This window comes from Silurus meridionalis, chromosome 21 (assembly GCF_014805685.1).
Source record: "Silurus meridionalis isolate SWU-2019-XX chromosome 21, ASM1480568v1, whole genome shotgun sequence".
Taxonomy (NCBI): Eukaryota; Metazoa; Chordata; class Actinopteri; order Siluriformes; family Siluridae; genus Silurus; species Silurus meridionalis.
In genome coordinates this window covers 4,104,829-4,121,092 of record NC_060904.1, presented here as the reverse complement: position 1 = coordinate 4,121,092, position 16,264 = coordinate 4,104,829, and the positions used below count along the sequence as shown (strand labels likewise).

The 16,264-nt window shown below is 40.3% G+C and overlaps 1 protein-coding gene across 2 annotated transcripts; it reads left to right on the top strand.

The window, feature by feature from the left end:
* The first annotated feature begins 630 nt into the window (after window positions 1-630).
* LOC124375532 (centrosome and spindle pole-associated protein 1) lies at window positions 631-16,042 on the top strand. 2 transcript variants are annotated; one of them, XM_046833980.1, is made up of 29 exons: window positions 631-1,088; window positions 2,345-2,420; window positions 2,529-2,632; window positions 4,138-4,209; window positions 4,634-4,729; window positions 4,878-5,200; window positions 5,295-5,393; window positions 5,802-5,875; window positions 6,153-6,249; window positions 6,416-6,473; window positions 7,475-7,716; window positions 7,826-7,944; window positions 8,278-8,365; window positions 8,688-8,802; window positions 9,254-9,401; window positions 9,582-9,728; window positions 10,297-10,409; window positions 10,491-10,640; window positions 10,745-10,864; window positions 10,957-11,067; window positions 11,152-11,218; window positions 11,679-11,805; window positions 12,056-12,189; window positions 12,796-12,933; window positions 13,300-13,343; window positions 13,448-13,511; window positions 14,077-14,171; window positions 14,554-14,692; window positions 15,566-16,042. In XM_046833980.1, exons 1-29 carry the CDS (start codon window positions 1,002-1,004, stop codon window positions 15,775-15,777), a joined length of 3,459 nt encoding a protein of 1,152 aa, XP_046689936.1. In that variant the 5' UTR covers window positions 631-1,001; the 3' UTR covers window positions 15,778-16,042. The 2 variants fall into 2 exon arrangements, with proteins under 2 accessions (XP_046689936.1, XP_046689937.1); XM_046833981.1 differs by lacking the exon at window positions 4,138-4,209 and having other exon boundaries at window positions 632-1,088.
* The last annotated feature ends 222 nt before the right edge of the window (window positions 16,043-16,264 follow it).

Here is a 16,264-nt window from a genome sequence, read left to right as displayed (position 1 = left end):
TGAATGATATGAATATAAATAAATATTACACGGAAAATCGATTATATGACAATGAATTACAATGAAGGTGATATTGTTTACAGTGTTTATGAAAAGGTTACATGCATGTGTGCAAATTATATATATATATATATATATATATATATATATATATATATATATATATAATATATATAAAAGTTACAGAATTTGTTAATTAGACCTGTTAATTAGAGAGAGGGACAGAGACAGAGAGATCTGTCTGTGCAAAAACCATTTTCAAACTGACTTTTATTATAATGTTTTTTGTTTCTTGTTCTCTCGTGATCACGACTTGATGGGTGGAGAACATTAAGTCGTAATGACGAAAAAAAATAACAAATATTTTTATGTCGTGATCACGAGAAAACAAGATCGCCTGTAATTTCTGAATCGGTATATTAAATATATTTATTAGCGTTATAGATACGCGTATGTTCTTTCCTTCTAAAATAGGCTGGGGATTGAGACTTTTATTTTGATATGCACACAAGCATTATTCGCATCCTGTTTAATTTTTTTTTTGGAGACACGGCAGCGCGAGCGGAGACGCAGCCCGCGACTACGCATTTATAGCGATTTGGGTAAAGTAAATACGGAAGAGCGGAGACTTTTTCCTGCTTTCGGGGCGCGTCCACATTCGGTTTCGGCGATGAAACAGTTATAAAAGTCCCATTATAAAGAAGAGTCTCTATGAGAGTTTTCTGAATGAAGTCAGTCAGCCTGGGATGCGCGCGCTCTGTTGCTAGCGTGCGGTTGCCAGGATACACTTGTTGAACGCTTGTTGAATTCGGATGCATGTGATTGGCTGGCAGGCTGCTCACGTGACACCTTTTCGGCTATAAAGTGGTAACGAGGATTTAAAGGGGAAAAAAAAAAAAACTTGCTCAGTCTGATTGTTATGCTGCTGAACACTTGGGTTTATACCGAACAACATTTTAACGAGTTGAAAACGTAAAATAAGAACCGGACAAGAGAGGAAGATGGAGACCGCGCGAAACCAAGAGTTTGTCGAAGAAAAGTCGAAAATAGTGACTGGAATCGGAGACTTGCCTTATATGGAAATGAAGGTGATGTAGCCTGGGTTCGTTTTTGTTTTTTTATGGGGGTGGTGCTGTGGGCGGGAATTGCGCTGGGGGCGGGGCTGTGGGCGGAGCTCTGTATCTTCAGTTCTTTAAAGGTGCGATAAATTATAATTTTTGTGTTCCTACTTATTTAAAAAACTATTTAGAAATAACTAATTTTTTATAGCCACGCCCCTTGACCCCTTCATGCATCTTGTCATAATGATGCACATCGTAATTCGAGTTTGCACGCTAAATAGGGTTGTGTGGTTAAGGGTTCCTGATCAGGAGGTCAGGGGTTCCAGCCCCAGCCAGTGTTTGACCTTTTGCTCAAAGCCAGTATTTGCTCTATGGGTGCTGTACCATGCACTCTGACCCCCAACTTCCTGACAAGTGAGAACATGTGGACCGTTCATTGGTGAAGGCTCTGGTTTACAGATCAGATGTTCTGAGGTCTAAGCCCCCACACTGCCAAGCTGGTCTTGTCGTCCTGGCCATGACTGTTTTTGTTAATGGTCCACTGTTGGACTCTTGGGCATGTCATGAAAGTTCTTGTTAATGTCAAGGCTCTTAACCCTTCCTGCTCTAGGGGTGGAGAACCATGTGCTCTGAACCATGTGCTTTCTGACAAGCTGGGATATTTGAAAACCGGCTGCTTCAGTGGTGAATGGGTTATGGATCATGGGTTATGAAAGTCCTGGTCATAAGCATTTTGTGATTTTTAAACATCGCATTCCACATTTTGTCCCAGTTTGCTCTTATAGTTCCCTCCACTCTTCTGGGGAAGATGTTCCCAGAATCCATAGCGCTAGTCACTCGCCACAGTCACATGCACTAACTTTTTAGTTTCTTTTGTATACTCCTGGCATTGTTTAATAATCATAATACGAAAAACACAAACTTGTGGTCCGCCACTTAATATGTTCCTGAGGGAACTCCGATTTTAACCATGTTGTGTCGCATATACTGTAAAAAGGATTGCGTTGCTGAAAGCCCTGTACCGAAAAACTTCGGTATTAGTACATGTTACACCCAATATATATATTGTTTCCTGATATTTTTATATTTTCAGCTCTTTTATACTTTATCAGTCATAAGAAGCATTTTGCTACATGATGTATGAATGTATGCGAGAATTAACAATTTTTTTTTAACCGTATTCAACCATAAGTGTTTTTATTTAACCTCTAATTTACATAATGCACCGTTTGAATAATTAATCTGTATATTTATGGATACCACTTTTTTTTTTTTTTCTTTAGTCAAGCTTTGGACGAAAGGCAGTGGAAACTGCGGCGCCTCCTGGAAAACCTGCATCACAAACCAAACCTCATAAAGGTGGGCCCAAAATCCAATTTCGCGATAATCACAATGTATTCTTAACAAATGATTGAACTATGTCGGCACAATCATTACTTTTTTTTTGTCTTTATTCCTCCGTTTCAGATGAAGGTTACGGTTTAAGTTTGCAGTTAGGAGAGGAGTACGAGCGCAAGAAGCAAAAGTTAAAAGAAGAGCTTCGTCTGGATTTCATGCGCTACATGTCTCAGGTGCTTCTGCTAGACATTTCATCTTTAGATGAAACTCTGGGCATGAGGGTGGGTTTATTCGTTCACACCTAAATAGGTCATTTAGTGTAACCCATCCACGTACTGACGTCACTTGTGTGTCTGGGAGGCGGGAGGAAGCCATGGGTAGAATGTGCACACGCACGACCCCAGGTTTAGGATCAAATCTACGTGCACCTACGTGTGTAGATGAAGTCACAGTTGCGTTTATTTCCTCGGAAATGCACATTTGTAGCCAGATGAAATGAGAATGAGCTGAGAGCACGCATGTGTCAGCAAGTTTATTTCAGGACCAGGCCTAAGAAGAATCTTCCTGGTTGAACATACCTTCTAAAACCCACGATTTACCAGTAAATAGAAAAAAAAATCTAATTCAGCAATGCGCCTGTCTCTCTGTACTGTACATCACAAATAATCCTCGCAGAGTACATGTGGTTTGCTCTGCTTTTCCACACGTGACCTGCTTCATCAGCTTGTTAACGAGCCCAGGTGAGGTTTCCATAGGTGTCCAAGGAACACTGCATGCACACAGCAGGGAGACGTAAAGGAGAGTCATTAGTGATGTGTTCGGCTACATCTTGGAGAGCTGTGTAAACATATCTGCTTTAAGGGTCCAGAGTGATTTATGGCACGATGTTTAAAATGTGTTCGATTTGTGTTGCTGTTTTTAGTGCAGTCATTTTCACAAAGCGGTTTTACAGACTCTGGTTGGTTGGATTAAAAATCGTGTTTATTTCAGGATTTTTCGTGCTTTCTTTCTTTCTTTCTTTCTTTCTTTCTTTCTTTAACAATATCTAATAATAAAAAATGAGCAAGTAGACGGTTATAAAAAAAAAAACCCGCCGCTTGTCCATGCAGCCACTGCCACATGCATATATATACTGTATAGTTTATACAGTACGGTACTGTAAATGACTCCGTCCTGCCCCATACAAATCCTGATGTCCATCAAGCATGTTTTGATGGACTGTAATACTTATAGCCCTTAGAGAAACCTGTTGACACTCTTAAAGGTTTTTCAAGCAAGTAAACTCAAACGTAGTATTTCAAGTTTTTAGAAAAAAGTAATCATGAACATCTTGTTTATAATTTTCTTTCTAATTGTATAACAAAGCCAAGCTTTTGCCCATGAACATAATCATAGAAGTTGACATGTCATGAGTTGATATTTTCAGGACAGAATGGGGTCATCAGAACACATCTCCACTATAAATCAGGGACCGTCTGTACACAATGCGGCTCTATAGTGCTCAAGCAAACAGTGCAGTGTAAAGGGATTGGGATAGTAGAGAATCAGCCCCCTCTGACCAATCAGACGTGCCGTGGTATAGGTTTGCATTAACCACAACAGATTACAATTGATTCATTTTTTTTTACTTAAGAGGGCATTTGTGTCCTCATTCTTTGTGTTTGAGGCATTTGTGTAATCTTTCTTACATTTTTCTGGCATTTATTAACGAAGCACTTATTGTGATCTTGCATTCTAGAAGCAAAATGTCAATGCCAGTAAGCCATTGTCTCCACTGCAAACACGGTCTCTTCCTACAACTACTAATAAAGTGAGTGTGTGAGTGTGTGTGTGTGTGTGTGTTTGCAGTAGAGATGGTAATCAAAGAAGCGAATGCATTATGCATAACACAACACCAGTCACTGACAATAGAGTACTGGGTTTAACACGGGCGTGTCGACGTCGCGAGAGATTCGTTGTCCAGCAGCAACACTATTTATTGACATTTGAATCTGTTGCTGGTTGGTGTGAATTGATAGCAATGCATAAGATTCATGTTACATTATACACTACACCAGCTCATGTAGTCTATAACTGCTTATTATATTAACAATTTATTCTTTTTTTTTTTTTCCATTTAACTTCAGCCTGACCTCTAATTTTAGCTCTTGATGTTATTGATGAAATAATATGAGAATATTTTCTGGTAGATTTTGCCGCTTCGTATCAATTCTTTGTTTAAAATGTTTAATCAGGACAAGACGCTAGATGAGTGGATTCAGGACCAGAGTCCCTTACTGAGAGGAGATGAAGAAATGCAGATGATGAGGAAAACGCCGAACCCATCTCAGGTTTAAGTTTGTCTTTTCTACTAATTCATGATGTAGATCAGTTTGTGGATAAAATCATGGGGTGTGAAGGCTCCAGGGAAAAGGAGAGCACAATACATTTAAATGACTTCTATATTAAGTGATTATGTATGTATGTATCGTTCCTCAGCCACGTGGAAAAGATCATTTCATCTCTTCATATCGTCCTTCGTTTTCCCCCAAATCACGGGGAAGGAGAAGTCCAGAGACGGTGCAGCATTCCAAGAGGAACAACCAGACTGAACCCGTGCTGATGCCAACACGCAGAGGTTCGGAGGACACTGCTAGACGCTGGCACAGAAGGTCCAGGAGGGAGCGTTACAGCACAGAGGAGGAGCAGAGTTCTGCTGAGGAGGAACAAGAGGAGCTCTTGCGAAAGGGAAGGTCCAAACGTCAAACTGAGCCGCAAGCATCTGGCAGGAGACACAGAAATCGCCAGCAGAGAGCCGATCGGTGTGTTGAAGTAATAAACGCATGTGATTGCAGTTGATGTGCACCGAGAGCTCCCTGAGCATGTCATTAAACTGATTGTATTCCCACTGAAAAGGTTTGTTCTGGAGAGGAGGGAAGCAGAGGTTCCTGCTGTTAATGAAGAGGACCATCGAGAGGAGCAGAGACGGACGCCACTGGCACCGATTAAAGCCAAGTACTGAATTAAAACGATTACAGTAATTGGATTTTCGAACGTTGCGGTTGAAGTAAAATTAAAGTGCATTAAGTAGTTAATGAGGCAATTGCAGAAGTAAATCCTTTTCTATTTGAAAATGTTAATGGAATTGGAATATAGCTTGGAAATTGTTTAGGCAGGTTTTTTTTCAGTTTAGATTCCAGTCTGGCTTTTTGTTCCTCTTAATCAGGGCGTCTATAAGAGAAAGCCAGAATGTGCAAGAATGCCTAAGATTTATTGCTGGTTAAAAGCATCGATCTGTAGAAAGATGGGAAGTGCTGCAGAACCAGACATTCTTTGATCGGCTGGGTGTGGGATGTAGAGCCACAGTTAGAATAAGTCTACAGTGTACTGGCTTTTGATTTTTGCTTCCTGTTCGTCCTACAGTCCGTTCCCTCCAGCACAAACCAGAGCTGCCAACAAGAAGAACATGACAGATTTTGCTACAGGACTTCTTATTGGTTAGTAGCTTCATCACCTCTTTATAAAGGTGTGATTTGATTGTCGATACCTAAAATGCAGTGCCGGGGTTTAGATTTTAAATCCTGTAATTTTGTCTTTTTTTTTTTTTTTTAATGTTTTATATATATATATATATATATATATATATATATATATATATATATATATATATATATATATATATATATATATATATATATATATATATATATATATATAAATATATATATTATTTATTTATTTTATTATTATTATTTTTTTTAATCACTGCAACAGGGGTTGCTGAGGAAGAGGGGGATGTTCAAAGAAGGAAAGAGCGCTACAAACAGGAACTGCTGGAGCAAATGGCCGAACAGCGCCGAAATAAGAAAAAGTGGGTCCAATTCAGCGAATGGGGATTATAACCATTATTTTCTAATTCACACAATATTTAGATATATATATCTATATTTAAGGAAAAAATAATAATTCTGTTCACCTACTTAAAGCTACACTGTTTAAACTGTTTGTGCATTAATGCATTATAACTGTTTTGGTAGGGAAAAGGATCTCGAGTTGAGAGTTGCTGCTACAGGAGCCATTGATCCAGAGAAGGAGGTATTCAGACATTATGGTTTCTGTGAAGTCTTTCTGTTTTACCTCGGGGGGGGATTAAGTTGCAAACGCATGCTAAATGTTTAAAGGTTTTGTCTACAAGATGCGAAAATCACTTTGTAAGCCAGCTGATTAATATACAGGTAGTCCCAGAGTTACCATGATTGTTTATTTATTTTAATTTGTTTTAATTTTTTTTTTTAATCTTATGATGACTATACGGCAAAACTGTAATAAATATTTTAAGCAGCGATACAGGGTTAGTTGTCTTGGTGTTGGAGCGCTTTTTATTTTTTTTTATTATTATTAATATTTTATTATTATTTTTTTGTCTTCCTGTGTTTTGGTGTATCAAAGCCCAATTTGAGCTCTTGTCTCTTTTTATTTATTTATTATAATTTTTTTTATTATTGTAGATTTTCGTCGATTAGTGTCATCAGCTACAAGTGTGCTTCTTTTTATATATCATATTATATTATACTGTATAGTTCATTCATTACGGTAGAGTAAATTGCTCAGAGTTCAATGAACATGTTACAGTACACTATACTGATCACTAGTCGTTGAGACTCCTGGGTAGGCAAGGCCATGTCTCAATTTACAATTTTTCACGTTTCAATAGGCTCATCGTAACTCGGGAACTACCTGTATTTGTGATATGAAGGCATGAGTTGCTGAACTGATTTATACACATTAGCTGATGTCTGATCCCTGCCTTGTGATTGTGTTTTAGCACCACCAGGAGCAGGTAAAAGTGTGGCTCTTTATACAGTAGATGGCAGGCTTGCTTGCTTTTTTTTTTTTTTTTTTTTTTTTTTCCCCCGTTGCAACACATTCCACATTGCAAATTCCACTTTAAATCATTATTTAATATATTATTATAATTTTCAGTCATGTACTGTGTTTCCTTTTTGGTACCACATTCTGTTCATACCACAATCCTATTAATACATCCTGCTTTTTTTTGTTTCAATATATGACTGTCATTGTCTGGTCTCCCGCAGCCTGACAGGATTAAGCAGTTTGGTGCTGTAAGGAGAGAGCATGAGGGCAGGAGACGGGACTTGGCCTACAAGGCCGAAAGAGGACTTGGCAACTTTGGGACGAACATGGACAAGAGGACACATGAAGTGGAGAGTGCGCCACCTGAGAGACCCCGTGTTGCTTTCCAGTCTCCTACACTTGCCTTCAGTGAAAACTTTCACAAAGACCTCTCAGGAACGATTGGAGAAATAGTTGCCCCAAGGTGATCTTTATAACTCTCACATTTGCACAATGCTGGTATATGCTTTTCATCTGATCTATAAACTGTGTTCTAATCAACTTGTGTGTTTTTATTTATTTTTTGGACTCAGAGTTGCACGAGTTCCTCCTCCACCTGCTCCTTCCCTCTCTGAGGTGTACAGTACTCCCTACGATGAAGCCTACTATTACTATGGAGCCAGGAATCCCCTAGACCCTAATCTGACCCACTGTAAGTGTTTTTATCATTGAAAAAATAAACATTTGTTAGTGGTGCAACAGATCTCAAAATTCACGTTTCGGATCACATTACAGTTATTAAGTGACTGATCGGATCATTTTTTTGATTATCACAGACCCTCCAAAAGTAGTATACAAAATATACTACTTTCTAGAAGGAATGTTTAGACTTTTTGCTGAAATCATTGCAGATGAACTGCTGATAGAATGAACGTAAACAGAATTTGTTAAACATTAACATCCAGTGTGTTATGTACATTAATAGTAGAAATTAAATCTTTAATGTGTGTGTGTGTGTGTGTGTGTGTGTGTGTGTGCGCGCTAGACGGACCTTCAGCAGTGCAGCAGTCACCTAATCTCCCAGCCAGAGCGCTTGCATCAGTCACTCAGCCTCCCACTGGAGTCTTTCCACAGTAGGTGGTCTTTTATACTGCTGTTAAATCATTTGCTTTACACTAGTTAACTTTCTCTGTAGTCATATTTCTCACCTACCTTGTGCTGAGGTTTGTTTATCTTTATCAGGTCATTTGTGCCTGTAGCCCCTCCTTTGCTTCCATTGCCTCACGTAGGACCACTCGGTGGAAGATTTAACCCTGTTTTGAATCAAACATTATTATGATATTATCTGTGCCATCATCAGCATCAAGGCCAAAATGTAGACGGTTCCGATTATATTTCGGTTTATGGTTTATCTGTTTCATGCTCTGTAAATAACAATCTCTAATCTTTCTGTAGACAAACCTCTCAGCATGGCGTTACTCCTAGGATTGGCATCGGAGCATATCCCTCTGAAAGACACCCACATCCCAAGGATCATGATCTGAGCTACAAGGATGCTCTCAAACAACAGGTACAGTGCTGCAGGTAGCGCAGGGAAACGGGAAATTTTGGCACTTGGAGTTGGCAAAACCCCCCCGGGTGAATCTGCGATTGTTTGGAACCGGTGTACTTTTTGTAAGAATGGTGATGGTGTTTATGCTGCACAAAAGAGGAATTTTTATTACTTTGTGATCGATATATGAAAGGTATATATTTTTTTCCACAATCATAGTACTAAAATCTTAAATGTGAGCACAATTGGTGTACTCTGGCAGCAGGAAAAATTGGTCAATCAATCTAATGATTTTTAGTGTTTTGACCGGAAGAGATCAGGTAGGAGCGCATGTCAGCATGTTAGTAAGGCAACAGAAAACCCATTTTGCAAAGCCCTGTGTGTGTCCTGTCCTTTTGGGTCAGAATATTTATAATTCATAAATATTCCACCATCTTGAAAACGATCGGTCACACATTTTTGGTCACAGATTGAAGAAAAACAGGAAAGGAGGAGAAGGGAGAGGGAGGAGAAGGAAAGGTACGAGTCTAAACTGGAGGCGGAGATGAAAGCTTATGAGCCGTGGGGAAGAGGAGGAGCCGGGGCTCCACTTCGGGATGATCAAGGAAACCTAATCAGTAAGTGGTTTTTTTTTTTTTTTTTTTTTTTTTTCCGTTATTATTTTGTTCAGTCGCGTAGTTTGTTCCCACAGATCGCCTCAAGATTCAGTCGTTACATTGTATAGAACCTCGCAGAACTACTTATGGCCCGAAGTAAATCCAGGAAGTAACGCGATTGCTTTCTTTGTCCATTTCTAGGCGATCTAAAGCGTATGCACAGGACTAACGAGGAGGCTTATGTCAACCCAGAATTGCGTAGCAGAAGAGCCGTGGCATCAGTGGATGAAGCTACATCAAGGACAGAGGATAAAGTTCCTTCTTTGCACAGAGTATTTGATGATAAAGGTATGCATGTGTAGTGATCTACAACCCCGTTTCCAAAAAAAGTTGGGACGATGTGCAACAACAGTATTGCCTTTTTAAATCTACATAATTATTCAAAGGTACTATGATTTATGGCGATCAACTCGGTTTATGTGAAAAGACTCCAATAATGCTCAACACACCGATCTATTATTAGAATGATATTAAAAAGTCAAACACTGATATCAATGAAAAGGTCATGTACCCAAACCATTTTTTAAACTTAAACTACTTTAAAAAGAAAAGTAATCATGCAAATAAGGCCACTGATGTTGTTCCAAGTTTGAGTCAGGAACCATTTATTCCTCTCAAAATGTTCTGCTTGCTGTTAAACTGAGGCTGAGCTGTAATTGGATGTCTAGAAGTCTCGGAATAGGAAGAACTATTCAGCATTTTCTTTTTTGGCTGAAAAGTAGCACTTTGAACGATTTTAACGATTTTTCATTTTCATACGTGGACTAAAAGGTAGATATCGTAATGGTATCGTTTTCTGTATTCACTGACGCCTTGAGTTAAAATAAAGTGCAAAGGCCCTTATTTCCTCCTGCAGTTTCCTCCTTCACCCAGCCCTCACCGTACGCCCGAGGAAACGTGTTCAGTGAGCTACCGACGGCGCTGCAAGTCCGCGAGAAGGAGCGATACAAGGAAAGTCTGAAACAGCAGGTACGGTGCACTTCCCTTTACAAGTACACCATATGCGACATTCTCCTGAGTGAGGCAACATTGTATTCTGGGTTCACACAGATTGAGGAGAAGCAGAGGATGGAGGCAGAGAGGAGACAAAGGCTGAGGCTGGAGGAGGAGCAGGAGGAGAAGAGGCTGGCTGAAGAGCGAGCGCAAATGCAGAGGCAGTTTGAGGAGGAGCAAGAGAAGGAAAAACGCAAGGAAATGGAGGTGTGTTCCTGTACTTCTTGATAATATAAAAAATATGACTATTATATCGCACGTATAAACGCAGTTTTGTATTTATAAATTTTATTTTATTTTTTCCTTGCCAGAAAAACGCCAGAAACCAGGAGATCATTCGGCAAGCAGAGGAGCGGCGCAGAGAGGCAGAAAAAAAAAAGAAACAGGAAGAAGAGAAAGCGAACGAGCTGCCGAAGACACAGTACAAGCAGGTCGGGGCAATTATTTATTTATGAAGCGTTCGGGATTTTTCTTCCACATCGTTGGTTGAGCCACTTATGCAAATCATTTTGTGAATCCAAAGGACTTCAGGTCACAATCACCGCCCATCCCTGCGTTACAAAAGAGACTCGGAAAACAGATTCCCCCCAGACCTCCTTCAATCGACAGCCAGCGCTCCACCACAGACGTCTCTGTGAGTCACATACCACATACAACACCACGTGAAGGAAAAGTCATAAAAACGCCCGATTTCTCATCGCAGTGTACCGTTTCACAGGTTCGCTCTAATCCCACCCCCCAGTCCCCACCGGTTCCAGCACAGAGGAACCAGATCCGAGCAGCAGGTACGCATCAACTCATTAGTCATATATCGCAGTCATTATAAAAAAGGTTCGAGACTAGTTTTGTAACACGCCAACAGATGGCAGCACAAGGCTGTACAGTCACAGGGAGCACCGACCTCAATTGATTAGTGTGCCAAAAGACATTGTCCTGTGTACATCGGGAGCTGTGAAACCGGTTCTACTCCAACCTCGGTGACTGAGAGCTCACGTGCTCCTCACACGAGAGTTTCTCGCCGGATTCTCACTTCCACACCAGGAGTGTTGTATTGCTGTGCACGGGGAGTGTTTTGGAGGTGTAGATGAATAAAGTACTTTTTTGTAAACTGTGCTAGTCTCAACTTTTTGATACCACCTCATAGAACAACAACAAACAATTCTTTGTGAAAGGATTTGATTCAGATAAGGTTGTTTAGCTAGGGTACTGATTGTTGGCTCGCATTGATTATGGTGTGTGTTTTAGAGGAGCAGAAGGGTGTGATCAGGGAGCTGTCGGTTCTGCGTAGGCACCTCAGAAGCGAGCAGAAACGACTTGAAGGGCAGCTACTACATTCGGACAGAGAGGAGACACCAACTCCACTGAACAACAGGTAATGCACACATTGCTCCTGGTTTACTTTATGGCCATAGTACTTTAATCTTAGACCCATAATACAGTTCACAAGGAGACCCTGCTGTTTCCATGTCTTTGAGTCTTGTATGCCAGTGGACTGTGTGTGTGATTGAGGAACTGATGCAACACACATCAGCTTACAACATGCTGTGTAATCATCTTTTCTCCCCTACAGTACTATGCAAACGCAATAGGTGGTTTAATGACTGTGTTGTGTGTGTTTGTAGGCACATAGCGCAACCTCAGCTCAATGCCTTCGACATGGTCAGACTGAAGATGCAGATGCCTAAAGAAAGACCACCTTCGAACAGACCCCTGAAAAGTCAGATCATACAGGACTTCAACAAGCTCAAATACAGAGGTACAATAAAACATCTAAATGGTTATATTACATGAACAGCTTCATGAGGACACCAAACTAATGGCTAGTCAGCTACATTGTTGCTGAAAAAGAAATGCAGATTCCACTCCTTAAAATGTGTTAAACCCAAAAGTCCCAGTTTGACTTGAACACCCCTCATCACATTGCTTCATTTATCAGAGAACATTTTTGAATATTGACCTTTACACATCAGTGTGATTTGATTTGAACACTTTATTTAGACAGTCAATGTAGGACACACTGATCAAGGGCACTCTGGAATGTGCTAACAATAGTGTGCGAGGTGTAAATAATGACCAAGCGTATCGTTTCTTTTGTAAACCAATATCTGCAGCTTTTCCTGACAGACTGTTGTAATATTTTAGCGAAATTCAACAAGACACCTGCTGCTACAAATAATCCAAACACATCAACTCCTAGATTTTAAACAGGAAGGAAAAATGTCAAAAATGGGTCTTGAATGCTTTGTGCTTAGCAACAGAATGCAGAGTTCCTACATATCTTTCCATTTTAAAAAATTCCATACTTTTCCAGACTCAGATATGCAGATATGATGACCGATACTGTTATGTGCTTTCGTTGCAGACGGCGAGTCTCGGGAGAAAGTGAGGCGTGCGTATCCCGAGCCACCCACAGACCAGGCCAGCCTGGAGATCCAGCAGCAGGCTCTACTCGGAGAACAACAGCGCAGACTCGACAACATGCAAAGAGCCGGAGCCGTCGGTCCGATCCAGACACCCAAACACGCATGCATTCCAACAAACGCGCGATATACCGAGGAGATTAGTAGCTGACTACTGTGGCTCCAGGGCTGATCCTGTTAATGCCATTTGGTTTTAACGTTTTACAACCATTAAAAAAAACTATAATCAAACTATAATTTTGGATTAATAAACAGTTGATCTTGGTCTAGTGTTTCCTCGATTGAGCAGTGATTATTCTCTACATCCTGAATTATTGTGCCGGATGCAGCAGTATAATTCATCTGGTATATATTATGTGCCCAGTCCTGTAGGGTCATATTTGCATGGACACACACACACACACTCTCTCTCTCTTCTTTGCTTTGACTTGTCTCTCTTATATTAGATTACTTTGACCTGTCGTCTCCCATGAAGTCTGCTCCTCGTCGGGTGAGTGAGAGCAGAACAGCGGAGCGGACCTGCTTTAGTGTGATCCATTTTTTTTTTTTTTTTACTGCATTTTCCTCTGTTTACTTAATGTTTTCTGCCTACAGAGGGAGAGCGGTGTCGACGAGACTGAAAGAAACATGCTACTAGAGTCAGAGAGTGCTTTTATTGGTGAGCTGATGGGGTTTTTTTTTTTTTTGGTCACCAAGACCTGTCTGTACTATGGTTTCGGCTGGTCTTTTAAACAAGATTCATTCTTCACAGATTTATGGTCTGTGGTGTAAAATCATGCCCGGGCCAGCCACAACTATTGATGCCGATTAATATATAATATAAGCAAATGTTGTCCTAAACTAATTCAGTTAATGTTACAAATGGAATATTAATTTAATTATTTATTTATTTAATTTTTTTTTACAAAGGAGTACTGAACTTTCTTAGGGGAAATAAATAAATAAAAATGTAATTTTAATCCTTTTTTTTTTTTTTGGTATTTAGTATCCATTTTAAAAACTCTGTTAATCAGGTATCGGCAGCTACGATCCAACCAAGCTATCGGTATCGTTTGTCCAGATCATATCTCTTGATTGAACCTTCCTGGTCGTATGACAACCTGTTCATTAGGAATGTTAAAAGAATTTCTTTTGTCTATACCATCAGCAACATTTGCATATAAACCATTCGCTAAAAGGCGAAAATAGCGGTGTTGATTAATTTGATTTTTGTTGCTGTGCAGATGCTAACGGTTATTCCTTCCCGATAATGCCACCCTCTGATCGTATCTCAGCCAGAGAGAGGAGACGGCGAGCCAGGAGGAATGAGTTCTTTGATGTAAGTGCGTGTTTTAATTTTTTTTTTTTTGTTTTTTTTTGTTAATTAGAACTGAGTGGTCATTAAAAAAATTCGCAAAACACAATCGTGATTATGTGAAAAGTCTGTTTGAAGCTGATTGGCTGAAAGTTATTTTACTTTATCTGCATCTCCTATGGACCATGCCCTGACCATGTTTATAAAATTTACTGAGGTTATAAAAAAAATTATAATCTTCTTGGACCCCTAATCATTTGATAATGATTGTTAAGGATTCCCTGTCATTAAAAAAATATATATTTTGATGGCCATTGGCGATGCCTCTCAAGGTGCTGGTGGACTATCGTGAATGACTTTGAGAAGCATTGTGACGCTAAATGATGTGGATGTTTGTTTATTTCAGGGTGTGGAGTCTCCCAGCGGAGAGAGGAACAGCTATTCTGTGGGCTCGGCGAACAGCTTCCTGCTTGACAGGGTACAGGAGCTGAACCGGCGCAGGATGAGAGTGTTGGATGACATGAGCGAGAAGGACCAGAGATTAGGTAAGAGATCAAGAAAACTCTGATTGGGTAACTTTACATTTATGCCATTTGACAGACGTCGTCCTTAACCAGAGTGACAGTGCTTTGGTGGTTCATTAGGACACAATGCTGGTTCATTAGGACACAGATTAAGAACCCCATTAGTCTCTGACTTTTTTTTTTTTTTTTTTTTTTTTTTTTTTTTCCTTAATAAAAGAACATCTAGAAAATTTGAAAAGTCGTTTTGAATACCGCTGGAAACTCGGCTGTTTAGACATCAAATAGAGGTTCATCCCACCCTTCTCAGAAAACCCTTCTCATTCATGTACGCTTATATTAAAACCAGTTGCCTGAAACCCACGTACAGCCAACAAGACCATTGTTGCACAGGGTACAACGAAATTGTCCATCTATGAATGACCTCATCACCGGTTCACCACCATTCCTTCCTCTGACCACTTTTGATAGACACTGAGCACTGCAGAGAAGTAACCGCCTACAAGAGCTGCAGTTTTGGAGATGCTCTGACTCAGTCGTCTAAACAGCACTATTTGTCAAATTCGCTGAAATCCTTGTTTGCCCATTTTTCCTGCTTTTAACACGTCAACTTCCAGGACAAAATGTTCACTTGCTGCCTAATAAATCCCACTCATTAACAGGTGATGTGATGTGGTGATTTTCACTTTGTGGCTTATGTAAAATGTCCTGCCTGGTCGTTGTATCTTCTGTCTGGTTTTACCACCATCTTTTTTGTACCCACAGCTGAGATAGAAAAGATTATATATATATATATATATATATAATATACACTAGTCCAGTTCTGATGAATCACTAATTAAAATGATGTGTAATGCAAGCATTGTAATCATTTTAATAACCGTGTTCCCGCTCCAGGAGAAATACCTGCTGATGAAGAGGATGACCTTTGGCAGCAGACTCCTTCTCCACCCCCTGCTCGCCGTGCTTCCACAGCGACGGTCGCCACAGAGTCCTGGCTCCGCCCCGGCACCACAGAGACGCTGAAGAAGCTCATGGCAGGTCGAAGGCCGTCCAGCCGCAACCTGCCGAGAGACACATGGGACGCGCCGTCTACTTACTACGGCTAGAGTCATAGCACGTAGCAGCAACGAGAGACGTGATCTCGGTTTTCGGGTCGTTCAGCTTCTGTCTTGCAACAGTTGCTGAGTTACAGCCACAGATAAAATGGTAGGAGTGTGTGGAGTTTTTCTCCCAGCAGTGCCTGAAAGGATTAACTGCACCCTGTTGCACTGGTACAGATGAAAGTATCTCTCATGGCTTTATATATTTTGAAGTGTGTATATAAATCTCTTATGTATTTTAAATATGAAATAAATTATTTTTGGAGTCTGAGTAGGTGGTCAGTGGATTTGTCCAGGCAGCATGTCATTTTACCAGCGTCTGGTTCAGGAGATCCGAATGGATGGTGGCGCATATGCAGCAGAGATGCAGGTTCATCACACTCCATTTCTAGGTGGCGCTATTTCTTTGGTCAATCATAATTTTTTCGGTGAGCTTTTATATTTAACAGCCATAAATGCAAAATCCCAGGAAGGGGCTTGGAAATGATCAGCT

Bases quoted from the DNA above. Each gene is read 5' to 3' on its own strand.
- LOC124375532 (XM_046833980.1), top strand. From the start codon at position 1,002: ATGGAGACCGCGCGAAACCAAGAGTTTGTCGAAGAAAAGTCGAAAATA. The intron at 5,201-5,294 runs GTGTGTTGAAGT...CCCACTGAAAAG, and splicing joins CGCCAGCAGAGAGCCGATCG to GTTTGTTCTGGAGAGGAGGG. The intron at 5,876-6,152 runs GTTAGTAGCTTC...TCACTGCAACAG, and splicing joins TGCTACAGGACTTCTTATTG to GGGTTGCTGAGGAAGAGGGG.